The following is a 13,421-nucleotide window of genomic DNA, read 5'->3' as shown; positions in this document are numbered from 1 at the left end:
GAGCACGTGTTCAACACCCCGTACTCCCCGCCGATGTCAGCTCCTGTGTCAAGTAGCTCCTCAGTTTGCCTCACAAGGGCTGAGTGCACCCCGCTTGCCAACAGAGATCGATAGACCGAATGGTGACCCATCCAAGTGCTATCCGAGACCGGTAGCAGTTAACTTCGATTATCTGATAGGAACCGGTGTTACCACTGTGGCATGGCCGTTGCCTTTCCACGCTTTATTTGTTCATGAGACCCATAAAATATTAGATACAGGCTCCCAGGTAGATGCTATTTTCCTTGACTTCCGGAAGGCGTTCGATACAGTTCCGCACTGTCGCCTGACAAACAAAGTAAGAGCCTACGAAATATCAGACAAGCTGTTTGGCTGGATTGAAGAGCTTTTAGCAAACAGAACACAGCATGTTGTTATCAATGGAGAGACGTCTACAGACGTTAAAGTAACCTCTGGCGTGCCACAGGGGAGTGTTATGGGACCACTGCTTTTCACAATATATATAAATGACCTAGTAGATAGTGTCGGAAGTTCCATGCGGCTTTTCGCGGATGATGCTGTAGTAGACAAAGAAGTTGCAGCATTAGAAAATTGTAGCGAAATGCAGGAAGATCTGCAGCGGATAGGCACTTGGTGCAGGGAGTGGCAACTGACCCTTAACATAGACAAATGTAATGTATTGCGAATACATAGAAAGAAGGATCCTTTATTGTATGATTATATGATAGCGGAACAAACACTGGTAGCAGTTACTTCTGTAAAATATCTGGGAGTATGCGTGCGGAACGATTTGAAGTGGAATGATCATATAAAATTAATTGTTGGTAAGGCGGGTACCAGGTTGAGATTCATTGGGAGAGTCCTTAGAAAATGTAGTCCGTCAACAAAGGAGGTGGCTTACAAAACACTCCTTCGACCTATACTTGAGTTCTGCTCATCAGTGTGGGAACCGTACCAGATCGGGTTGACGGAGGAGATAGAGAAGATCCAAAGAAGAGCGGCGCGTTTCGTCACAGGGTTATTTGGTAACCGTGATAGTTTACGGAGATGTTTAGCAAACTCAAGTGGCAGACTCTGCAAGAGAGGCGCTCTGCATCGCGGTGTAGCTTGCTGTCCAGGTTTCGAGAGGGTGCGTTTCTGGATGAGGTATCGAATATATTGCTTCCCCCTACTTATACCTCCCGAAGAGATCACGAATGTAAAATTAGAGAGATTCGAGCACGCACGGAGGCTTCCAGACAGTCGTTCTTCCCACGAACCATACACGACTGGAACAGAAAAGGGAGGTAATGACAGTGGCACGTAAAGTGCCCTCCGCCACACACCGTTGGGTGGCTTGCGGAGTATAAATGTAGATGTAGATTTAGATGTAGATAGAGCATCCCAAATTAGTCAGTTACGATATTCCATTTATTGCTACGGTATTAACAGGTGCAATAAAACACCATGATTAAACAATACTCCAGCAGCGAATACGTTACTGTGCTGTATGGCAGTAGCAGGCATCGCGCGTCAAGGTGGTATTCGGCTCGTTGCTGGACAACCCATCATCGTAGTGTTTTAATGTTCCTTTACATGTATATACGAATATACCAATTGACCGATTTGGGAATACTCTATCGAATGGGCACGTAAAACCCTGCTTTAAAAATTATTTTTCTTGAAAAGGTAAACAAATCGAAACTTTCCTCTACGCTAGGCATCACATGAAAGTGGTGAGTTCTTTGGGCTTCTACACACTGCAAAAATCAAATTCTAAGTATCTGCTGAAATACGAGAGAAAATGAGGCCTCATGATTCTTATGAGGGACATGTGGTATATTCATTGACGTGGAATCATAATCCACGTCCCTCCACCGACTAAATTCCCCCAGGTGAGCTATTATCACATGTCCCATGGGACAAATTGTGTTAGTTAGTTGCATGGTCCATAGATTGTTTGAACGATTCTTTTATTGAATGACGGCCACTGTGGCCGGCGGTTCTACGTGCTTCAGTCTGGAACCGTGCTGCTGCTACGGTCGCAGGTTCGAATCCTGCCTCGGGCATGGATGTGTGTGTTGTCCTTAGGTTAGTTAGGTTTAAGTAATTCTAAGTCTAGGGGACTGATGACCTCAGATGTTAAGTCCCATAGTGCTTACAGCCATTTGAACCTTTTTTTTTTTTTGTATTGAATGATGTGGAACGAGTCAGTTCACAGGATAGTGTACATGATTGGTGTTAACATTAATGGACACATTATTTTTAGTCCTGGCTGCGATTTTTTTCAGTGGAAATTCATTAGTGGAGTAGAATTGGCCACAAGTAATGGTTTTAAATTATATTTAAAACTTGCTTCTCTACCTGTAAGGCATTTCGTGTTATTGGTCAAATGATAAAACATTTTGGTTGCTACGTAGTGAACTCCTTTCTGACCACTGACAGACTTAACAATAAGTAAAAAAAAATTATTCTCCCTCTAATGTTTTGGGTATGTACATTACTGTTCTTCTCAAGTTATGATGGATTATTTATGACGAATTTTATTAGCGAATATATGTATTGCGACGGCTCAGCTGAAATGCCTACCTCCTTGAACACGCCTCTAGGTGAACAGCAGGTGCTATTCTTACTTTTTTTATTGTTTGAGAAGCTTAGTAATATCCTTCTTTCAGTTCAATTTTTCGTGAATATTTACACCAAAAAATCTGGAGCAGTCTACCTATTTACTGACTGCTGCTCATGCATTAAATCAGTTTTTGGTATGACTTTACTTGTTGCTCAGAAGTGAATACAGTGTTTTTTTCTTTTTCCAAATTTATGGACAGCCCATTTTCAGAGATCAATAATTCTTTGGAACATGTCTTTTAACAACTATTATGTTGATTTCTCTCATATGGAATTTATTATAACTCTAGTATCACCTCCAAGAATACCAATTTTTCTTGTTGAATCTTAGGTGGAAGGTCATTCACTTATATAAGGAATAGCAGTGGACCCAAAATGTCTGTGGGACTCTTTCTGTGATTGTTTTTTTCCTGAGCCACTAGAAGTTTCTACCTTTACGACATCGTCTGCATTATTCAGCACAACTCTTTTCATTCTGTTTGTTAAGTGATTCAGATTAGATGTGTGTAAAGCCATCAGTTCCATAAAACGTGAGAGTTTTTCTAAGAGAGTATCATGTCTGCTCAATTAAACGCCTTCCAAGAATCACCAAAAATACCATCTGGTGATGTGCTGTTATATAAAGCTTGAACTATTTGATGAGTGAACGTATAAATAGCATTCTGAGGCGAGAAACATTATTGACAATGAAAACTTGATACAGGGCAGGTGACGTCTTCAAATGCCCTAAAGGTTAAAGAATCTCTTCAGGAATAGAAGAAAATCCGTATTCGAGTTCTGTTACGGTTCGAATTTTCGTTGTTTTGCAGATTCAGTAGTTCTGACCAGTCAGTGGCCCTTTCAGTAAAGCTAATCCATAGGGTACCTTAGGTCTTGCTCAACGAGATGTGATGCTGCGCGGTGGGGTAACTCCTGTGCTTGTATGTCTACAGAGGACGCGATCAGGATGGGATGCGGTGTTCTACCTGTCAGCAGGCCTGGCCGTGGCGGGCTATACCATCTACGCCACGTGCACCAGAGCTGAGGAGCAGCCATGGAACACGCCCCCTCCAGGTAAGCTCTCCAGGGAACTCGCCTTCTGCAGGCGCCTTATACCAAGTTGTTCTCCATACTCTTCAAGATACTAGTTCCTCTGGCAGCTAGAACAGTCCACCACAAACACAAGGTGTTTCACACTTTTTGGGTCAAATTGAAGAAGGTGATACCGGATCCACAACCGATTATATTGAGATAAACATAGTTATTGTATTATGGACATAAACTGTGTTCATCACTTAACAACAATGTAGCTCATAGAAATTATTAAAAAGTGGTGACCGTCAGTCTCAATGAAATGCAACGGGGCATGGAGTTCTGCCACACTCTCTCAAAGATCCCTGTTGTTTGTTATACGAGGAGAGAGGCAGCTCTGACCCTAACAAGCAGGTCTTCATCCGCTTCTACGGAGGTTTCATACACCAACGGATGCATACTGCTAGGTGGTCGGCCATGACCTGACACCATCTCCTCAAAGTCTGGTGATATATGGAGATCGTGCTGACTGTGGGACAGGACTTCCCCTTCCAATACTATGACGAGGGTCCGTGTTATTTAGGTGCTCGTGGACATTTACATCGAAGTGTGTTGGTGCACCATTGTCTTGAACCCATATTATTTCACAAACAACAGGGGAACAGTCTCCAAGAACTGTGTCACACATCTCGCAGCTACATCTGGTAACATGGGCCAGTCAGATGGAGAGGCAGCAAATAAGGTCCTAGAAGGTGATCTTGGAAAGTGCACACTCAGATGTTGACAGAGAATCATTGTTAGTGGCCACCAATGTGGGTGTTGCAGCTGTTGTAAACACTATCACGGGTGAGTGGGGCCTCTTCTGCGAACAATACAAACTGTACTAATTTTGGCAATTAAGCACTGCTGCAGATAATCCATTGACAAAAGTGACTGCAGGGCTGAAAATCCTTTAGTCCTGTTGTTTGCACACGTTCATTATGATAGGGATGTAATAACTGTTCCACCAGTACTCTTCACATTGTGTCCTTGGAAGTGTACATTTCACAGGCATAATGACGGATGCATAGTGCTAGGTGGTCGACCACGATCCAACACCATCTCCTCAAGGTCTGGTGTTAGGACACCTCTTTGACAGGAAGTTTTGCCGGCTCTCTGTGGCATGAATGACCCCATCTCTCGTAATCTTGTGTTCACATAGATAAACTTCTTCCGGTTGTCATACATCCAACCTTTGTATCTGCACAGAGTGTGTACTAATGTATGCAAACTTAGCTTACCAATTAGCATGCAAATGGACAAAACATCTGAACTGTCTTCTCAATCTCAGAGAAGTCAAACAGACATTCTAAATAAATATGACACTGGCACTGTAAGGCAGCTAATATCAGGTGCGAATCATAACAAAAATCATTAGAAATGCTTTTGTCGAGTACCTAGAATGCATGAATTAATAAAAATGAAAGTTTGAGGTTTATTGTAGTTCAAATGGTTCTAATGGCTCTGAGGACTATGAGACTTAACATCTGAGGTCATCAGTCCCCTAGACTTAGAACTACTTAAAGCTAACTAACTTAAGGACATCACACACATCCATGCCCGAAGCAGGATTCGAACCTGCGACCGTAGCAGCAGCGCGGTTTCCGACTGAAGCGCCTAGAACCGCTCGGCCTTAACGGCCGGCGTTTATTCTAGGAAGAACAAACAGCTATTCCCTTTTTTTTATTCTACATATAATTTATCAACTGTTGCTTACAGGGGTCAAGTAATAAACAACAATCACGTTCAATTACTTTGACACTCAGTAACAAAATATTTAAGTCTTGGACACATTGAAATGAAGATTATTGAAGTCGTTATCTCTACACATAAATTTTTTTTTCACAGGAAAGAATTATTATGAAAAATCTTCATTAGCTCATTTAAATCTTCGTTGTCGTAGCTCGACAATACACTGAGTTGGTGGAGAATAAATTTACTTTTTGAGCCAATGGAAAAAAACTCTCATGTACTCACTGTGAGGGTAGGTTAGTATCCTAGCTTTTGATATTCTAGGCACTACAGTCTGGAACCGCGCGACCGCTACAGTCGCAGGTTCGGATCTTGCCTCGCGCATGGATGTGTGTGATGTCCTTAGGTTAGTTAGGTTTAAGTAGTTCCAAGTTCTAGGGGACTGATGACCTCAGAAGTTAAGTCCCATAGTGCTCAAAGCCATTTGAACCATTTTTTTGATATTCAATGGTCAAATTGTACACAAGTTGGAGTCAGCAAATTCTAGACTCAACATTTACTTTGGCCTAATGTGCAATGGTACTTTACCAAGCGGCATCTGCAACGGTGTTTTCTCTGTGCTGAATCTGAAACGCTAATTCCCTACTTTGGCTTGACTGAATTCACTCAGTCGCAACTTTCCTGCATTCTGCAGAACTTTAATCTTTCCCTAGTCGAAATAATGGCTATTGCACTCTCGATATTGTCCGCAAAAAATCCCAAAGGAATAATTAACTACCGCTTTGCCGGAGGAGATTTTCACTCTGCAGCGGAGTGTGCGCTGATATGAAACTTCCTGGCAGATTAAAACTGTGTGCCCGACCGAGACTCGAACTCGGGACCTTTGCCTTTCGCGGGCAAGTGCTTTACCATCTTTTTTTTTATTTACTTTTTTTCTCCATCGACTTTTTTTTATCCATCCTTTTCTTCCAGCAATCCAATTTTTATTAACCACTTTTATTTTCTTTTTATTTATTTTTATTTTATTTATTTATTTTTTATTTTTTTTATTTTTTTAAGGATGGTCAGGGCGTGGTACACGCCGGACTAGCAGTGGGGTCTGTTCACGGCACTGCCAGTGCGTCGAGGCCCAACCCCTCCCAACCCTTTTTCATGTTCCCTGTTGGGTCATAGCACTAAGTGTGCAGAAATCTTAACACAATATTCCCATTCTCCGATGTAAGAAAGACAAAGAAACCTCTTCTCTGAGTAGAAACTGAACACTGATAAAAAAAAAAAAAGGTTCCGGAAGCAAGGTAAAAGTAAATAATAATAAGGATCCAAGTTGAAACGTCCCCTTAGAACAAATTATACATGACTGTGCTTAAACTGACACACAATATTTTTAGCGCAACGCAATCTGACTTTCAGAAATCCCTACAAAAGAATGGCCCTGACTGACATTAACCTGTACCTTTCACAGATCACTTACCTCACAAAAATCCTCATTACTCGAACTACAGCAATACAGCGAGCACCACTACTGCCAGCTAAATAACAGATTCAAACTACGGAAGGCACTAACTACTAGTAGGCATAGTTAACAAATGAAAGATTTTAGTAGAGAACAAACAATGTATTTACCTTAATAGTCATAATTGACATCCAATCATACAAATTTCAAATCTCCGCCATCTCTCTCCCCACATCCACCACTGCTGGCGGCTCACCTCCAACTGCGCAATGCTACGCGCTGTTCACATCCAGCTGCCGCTGCCCAACACTACAATGGCAGACAACAATGCAAACTAGCCACAGACTGCACACAGCACAGCCAGTGATTTTCATACAGAGCGCTACGTAACGTTGCCAATAAGAAAACATAAACAGCCTACTTACAAAGTAACTTTTATTTTTCTTCTGTTCGTTCTCGTTCAAGGTGTTGTAGTGGTTTCACATATTTAACCAACACCCATTCTTTCAAAAATGATCTTCAGCATGTTGCCATAGTGCTTCTTGTGGTTGCGATACGTGCTGATTTTTGCATATTCACACTTCATGTAAACGCGGAATTCTATCTCGTTGTCCGACCCAAGTGTGTGGATGACATAACTAACATATTTACCCAGTAACCAGCTAATGGCGTTGGTTTTTAATTTCGGAAAGTATGTCATGTCCGGTCTCAGGAGGAGCGATGGCGTTATATATTGCGTAGAGGATCTGGTGAGAAAGGCGATTTGTTGCCTGATCCAATTCCAGTTATGCACATTGCCACCACAGGTAAATCTGTGGCTGAGTGTATCCACCAGATTGCATTTTCCACAAAGGTGTGTCTGGTTTAAACCGATCCCATATATCTGAGCTACCGAAGCACGACTCACGCCCGGTACACACAGCTTTACTTCTGCCAGTATCTCGTCTCCTACCTTCCAAACTTTACAGAAGCTCTCCTGCGAACCTTGCAGAACTAGCACTCCTGAAAGAAAGGATACTGCGGAGACATGGCTTAGCCACAGCCTAGGGGATGTTTCCAGAATGAGATTCTCCGCTGCAGAGTGAAAATCTCATTCTGGAAACATCCCCTAGGCTGTGGCTAAGCCATGTCTCCGCAGTATCCTTTCTTTCAGGAGTGCTAGTTCTGCAAGGTTCGCAGGAGAGCTTCTGTAAAGTCTGGAAGGTAGGAGACGAGATACTGGCAGAAGTAAAGCTGTGAGTACCGGGCGTGAGTCGTGCTTCGGTAGCTCAGATGGTAGAGCACTTGCTCGCGAAAGGCAAAGGTCCCGAGTTCGAGTCTCGTTCGGTCACACAGTTTTAATCTGCCAGGAAGTTTCATAGCGCTTTGCTGTCAGTCGCCACAATATGGGAAACATATCATCCTCACTTCGCAGAACGCAAACTCTCAATGCCTTCGCTTATTTCCACACACTTCAGCAGTCTGCTGCGAGACGAGAGAGAGAGAATTTAAGTCTCAAAATGCTTTTATGTAATGGGGATCTCACCACCGTGTCGTGTCTGCGTCACCAAGTATTGCTTCAGTCAATCACCGTCTCGCTAGAGGTGAATATATTTTTATTTTTCTTCCTGCGTCGCAGCCTAACCCTTTTAATGACATGCAGCCACTTATCCTCGGTCCCAGCCTTATTTAGTTAAAATGAATAAGGCACTGTTCTGGCCTTATCCATTTCTGCACTGAAGCTAGCCGTTCTCTTGCTAAATGGGAGTTTTACGATATCATTAACCACCTGCTCGGTTCGTCTCCAAAATGCGTTTCACTTCAATTTGTTTGTTCCATGCCACTGTCCATATTGGTAGAGATTGTTTTGTTAGCTTTTGGTACATGAGATTAACTGCAATTGCCTTTTGTTGATGTAAAATGAGGTTCACTCCAAAAGAAATGCACACTATTTTTTTTAATCCATGTTTTGTTCTACATGTTTGAAAGTTTTACAGTGTGTAGATGCATCCTTTAGGAACAATATTTTCATTTCTCCACATAATTTCCATCCCTCTCAACTGCCTTACACCATCTTGGAACCAGCGCCTGTATACCCTCACGGTAAAATTCTGGACCAAAATGTCAGAGCCACAGTTTGACAGCGTGCACAAGGGAGTCATCATCTTCAAACCTTGTTCCATGAAGAGAGTATTTCAGTTTCCCAAAGAGATGATAGTCACATGGAGCCAGTTCAGGACTGTAAGACGGGTGTTTCAGTGTTGTCCATCCGAGTTTTGTGATCGCTTCCATGGTTTCTTGACTGACATGTGGCCGTGCATTGTCGTGCAACAGCAAAACATCCTGCTTTCGTCGATGTGGTCGAACACGACTCAGTCAATTTTGAAGTTTCTTCAGTGTCGTCACGTATGCATCAGAAGTTATGGTGGTTCCACTTGGCATGATGTCCACAAGCAAGAGTCCTTCGGAATCGAAAAACACCGTAGCCATAACTTTTCCAGCAGAAGGTGTGGTTTTGAATTTTTTTTCCTTGGGTGAGTTTGCATGATGCCACTCCATTGATTGCCTCTTCGTCTCTGGTGAAAAATGATGGAGCCATGTTTCATCACCTGTCACAATTCTTCCAAGAAATTCATGCCCACCATTCTCGTACTGTTCCAAAAGTTCACTGCATACCTTTTTTCTTGTTTCTTTGTGAGCCACTGTCAACATCCTGGGAAACCAACTGGCACAAACCCTTTTTAACACCAACACTTTCAGTGTTCTGCAAACACTTCCTTCCTCTGTCCCAACGTAGCGTGACAATTCGTTCACTGTGATGCGTCTGTCAGCAGTCACCAATTCGTTAACTCTCTGCACATTGTCTGGAGTGTATGCAGTACGAGGCCTGCCTCTGTGAGGACAGTCCTCAATGTTGACGTTCCCGCTTTAATCACATAACCTGCTTGCCCACCGACTATCTGTACTGCGATCGACAGCAGCATCTCCATACACCTTTTTCAACCTCTTGTGGATGTTTCCCACTGTCTCGTTTTCACAGCACAGGAATTCTATGACAGCACGTTGCTTCTGACGAACGTCAAGTGAAGCAGTCATCTTGAAGACATGCTGCGACGGCGCCACTCACGGGAACAGGTTGAACTAAGTTTGAAAACAAGCAGGAAGGATGTATCTCACACAGTAAAACTTTCACTCATGCAGAATGAAAACTGTATTTTTACAAAAATAGTATACATTTCTTTTGGAGTGACCCTCATATAATAAATATTTTCTGAGGATCTCATACTGTATCGTCCTGTCGTTATCGATCTAGCTCATGTAAGGTCCGTAAACTCTGGATGCCTTATACAGTTAGGATAACGCCTCATTGGGAAGCGTTCCGTGTATATTCGCGCTGTTTTACGGGTACTACATCCTGACACACCACACATTAAATGATTGTATGGCTGCTCTCGTGACGAGTAATGTTCCATCTTTGACTTCGCATCATGCGTTGAGCACAGTTACACACCTCACCATGGACAGATCACAAGCTGCCTGATGCAATGGACATGTGACACCAATGATAGTGGTGTGCGTTTGGAACAGGTTAATGCACTGATGCAATGCATGCATTTGTCACATGAGGACGTGCTAGGAGCTGGGATATGTATAGTATGTTTGTTTCCAGTGTGCAACACCTGGGATACTTGCGAGAGAGAGCCAAAAATGCATGAGCCATTGCAATACATGCACTGAGATTTGAGGTCATCGCTTTAAACAGTTACTATGAACCAAGGTGTTGTTCCGTGGTGTACACTGTGTATGTCCATAACACGATAACTATGGATTTTCGACCATTAGTTACCTGTCTCAATATAATCGGTTGTGGGCCCACTATCACCTGTTTCAATTTGACGCAAAAGGTTTCAGACAACCTATATATCCACAACGAGGTCTATATTGATGAGTGAAATCATTGTGGCTGCCAGGTACCAGTAGACTGAACACGACTGAGCGTCACTGCGGGCATGTGATGCAGTAAGAAAATTATGTAAACAGAGTGGATATGAATGGGAAATCATTCCAAGGGAGATACGGGTCGCAAACTGGAAAAATACGTGCTGACACAAACGACCTTGACAAAAGGGCAAATTGTAATGATCTGGCGCCTGAAAACGAGCATTTTCCTAACCGCGAAGCTGGTCGTTGGTTCGTGTGCTACTGTGTTGAGCACATATAGAAAGTAGTTTCAGGACGGTGAAATCACGAGTATTCGACAGGCTGTAAGATATCCACACCTCATCACAAAAATTGGTGGTCGGACGCATAACAACTCGATAAAACAGGATGGGCGGCGATCTGTGAAACATTTGACGCCAAAGTACAATGAGTTTTCAGGCATAAGTGGTTCGGAGAACACCGTTCAGTTCACATTGATGAACAGGAGGCTTCGAAGAAGACGAGTGCAACGTATTGCGATGTTGGCCCAACGGCCTCATCGATTACTATTGCAGTGAGTACAGGATCATCGAGATTGGATCATGGATCAATGGAATCACGTTTCTTGTTACATCAGGTCGATACACCGTCATCCAGGAGTATGGCTGCTCTAAAAATTTTCCGCGCCACGGACGCGAGCCATTAGTAGCTTTACGTTATGTCGGACATTCACTCGGGCTTCCGTAGGACCTGTGGAAGTAATCGAATGCACTGTAACAGCTGTGGAGTTCGTGAAAGGGACTGTGGACCACCTGCATTCCTTCAGGCTTGATGTTTTCTCTGACGGCGACATCATCTTCCAGCAGAATAACTGTATGTGTAACAAATTCAGAATCGTAGTACAGTCTTTTTCAAGAGCATGCCAGTGCTCACGTTGATGTCTTGTCCACAAAATTCACATGATCTGAACCCTCCTGAAAACATGTGAGGATTTAGAAACGTCCACATATATCACGGAATATTTGTCACACATTGAATCATACGGTTGAAAGTGAAACACAGGTGTTAAGTCGTAGTTGTTTTGAACCTGTAAAGTCATTACTTTGGCAAGTTAAGTTATACAGGGTGTTACAAAAAGGTACGGCCAAACTTTCAGGAAACATTCCTCACACACAAAGAAAGAAAATATGTTATGTGGACATGTGTCCGGAAACGCTTACTTTCCATGTTAGAGCTCATTTTATTACTTCTCTTCAAATCACATTAATCATGGAATGGAAACACACAGCAACAGAACGTACCAGCGTGACTTCAAACACTTTGTTACAGGAAATGTTCAAAATGTCCTCCGTTAGCGAGGATACATCCATCCACCCTCCGTCGCATGGAATCCCTGATGCACTGATGCAGCCCTGGAGAATGGCGTATTGTATCACAGCCGTCCACAATACGAGCGCGAAGAGTCTCTACATTTGGTACCGGGGTTGCGTAGACAAGAGCTTTCAAATGCCCCCATCAATGAAAGTCAAGAGGGTTGAGGTCAGGAGAGCGTGGAGGCTATGGATTTGGTCCGCCTCTACCAATCCATCGGTCACTGAATCTGTTGTTGAGCACTTCGACTGAAATGTGCAGGAGCTCCATCGTGCATGAATCACATGTTGTGACGTACTTGTAAAGGCACATGTTCTAGCAGCACAGGTAGAGTATCCCGTATGAAATCATGATAACGTGCTCCATTGAGCGTAGGTGGAAGAACATGGGGCCCAATCAAGATGTCACCAACAATGCCTGCCCAAATGTTCACAGAACGTTCACACAAGCACCGAAGTCAACATTACCCTCCTTCAATTGGGCCAACTGGCGGTGAATCGAGGAAGTACAGTACATACTGACGAAACTAAAATGAGCTCTAACATGGAAATTAAGCGTTTCCGGACACATGTTCACATAACATCTTTTCTTTATTCGTGTGTGAGGGATGTTTCCTGAAAGTTTGGCGGTACCTTTTTGTAGCACCCTGTATATTCAGTGCATCATGTAAAAGAATTCTGTGAAGTATTTGTAAAGGCTTCGTCAAAAAAAAATTCACAGTGACTGCATTGCACAACAAGAATATCAAAAAACAAATGATAAATGACTCTCTTGATATTTTCTCTTGCACTTTATTGCTTTATCAAGCATGCTTCGTACATTACTTTTCCTTCTAGTCTTACGAATCTTCTTTCTTTTTACTTAATTCACGTGTTTACGTCGTTTTTCTTGTTTCAGATGAGCAACCCAAAGAAAACTGCGAAAGAGGAATCGACAACATGATCTTCGATGGTGATCAGAGGTCTCCGAGCTCTTCTATTAAAGCCAACCATCACACTGTAGAAAATACCACGTTGTCTTCTATTACAGCGAACCAGCACACTGAAGACAGTACCACATCCTCTCCTATTAAAGCCAACCAGCACGCTGTAGACAGTACCACGTCTGTACCTGTTCTTTAGAGCAAGTACAAAGGACCGCTAACCCGTATCGGGATGAACGATCTGAACTGATGTTCAGAGAATGGAAGCATTTAGATGCTCGTGTACATATGAAATACTCATTTACTCCAATTTAAATTATGTTCAAGGCTCCATACAGTCGCATACATCAGTTTTTGTAGTTCCTTCAAGACACGTATCTGGTGCGTGTAAATTTAGTAACGTTTACAGTTTAGCGTTATACGTAG

The 13,421-nt window shown here is 42.8% G+C and overlaps 1 protein-coding gene across 1 annotated transcript in view; it reads left to right on the top strand.

The window, feature by feature from the left end:
- LOC126176290 (sialin-like) overlaps positions 1-13,194 on the top strand; it is a 73,387-nt gene extending 60,193 nt beyond the window's left edge. The window contains exons 9-10 of the mRNA XM_049923440.1: positions 3,540-3,660; positions 12,971-13,194. Of these exons, the coding sequence (XP_049779397.1) occupies positions 3,540-3,660; positions 12,971-13,194 (345 nt within the window). The remainder of the gene's footprint in view (positions 1-3,539; positions 3,661-12,970) is intronic.
- The last annotated feature ends 227 nt before the right edge of the window (positions 13,195-13,421 follow it).

Source organism: Schistocerca cancellata, chromosome 3 (genome assembly GCF_023864275.1).
Source record: "Schistocerca cancellata isolate TAMUIC-IGC-003103 chromosome 3, iqSchCanc2.1, whole genome shotgun sequence".
Lineage (NCBI taxonomy): Eukaryota > Metazoa > Arthropoda > Insecta > Orthoptera > Acrididae > Schistocerca > Schistocerca cancellata.
Note: the sequence above shows the minus strand (reverse complement) of the source record. Positions and strands in the feature narration are given on the sequence as shown.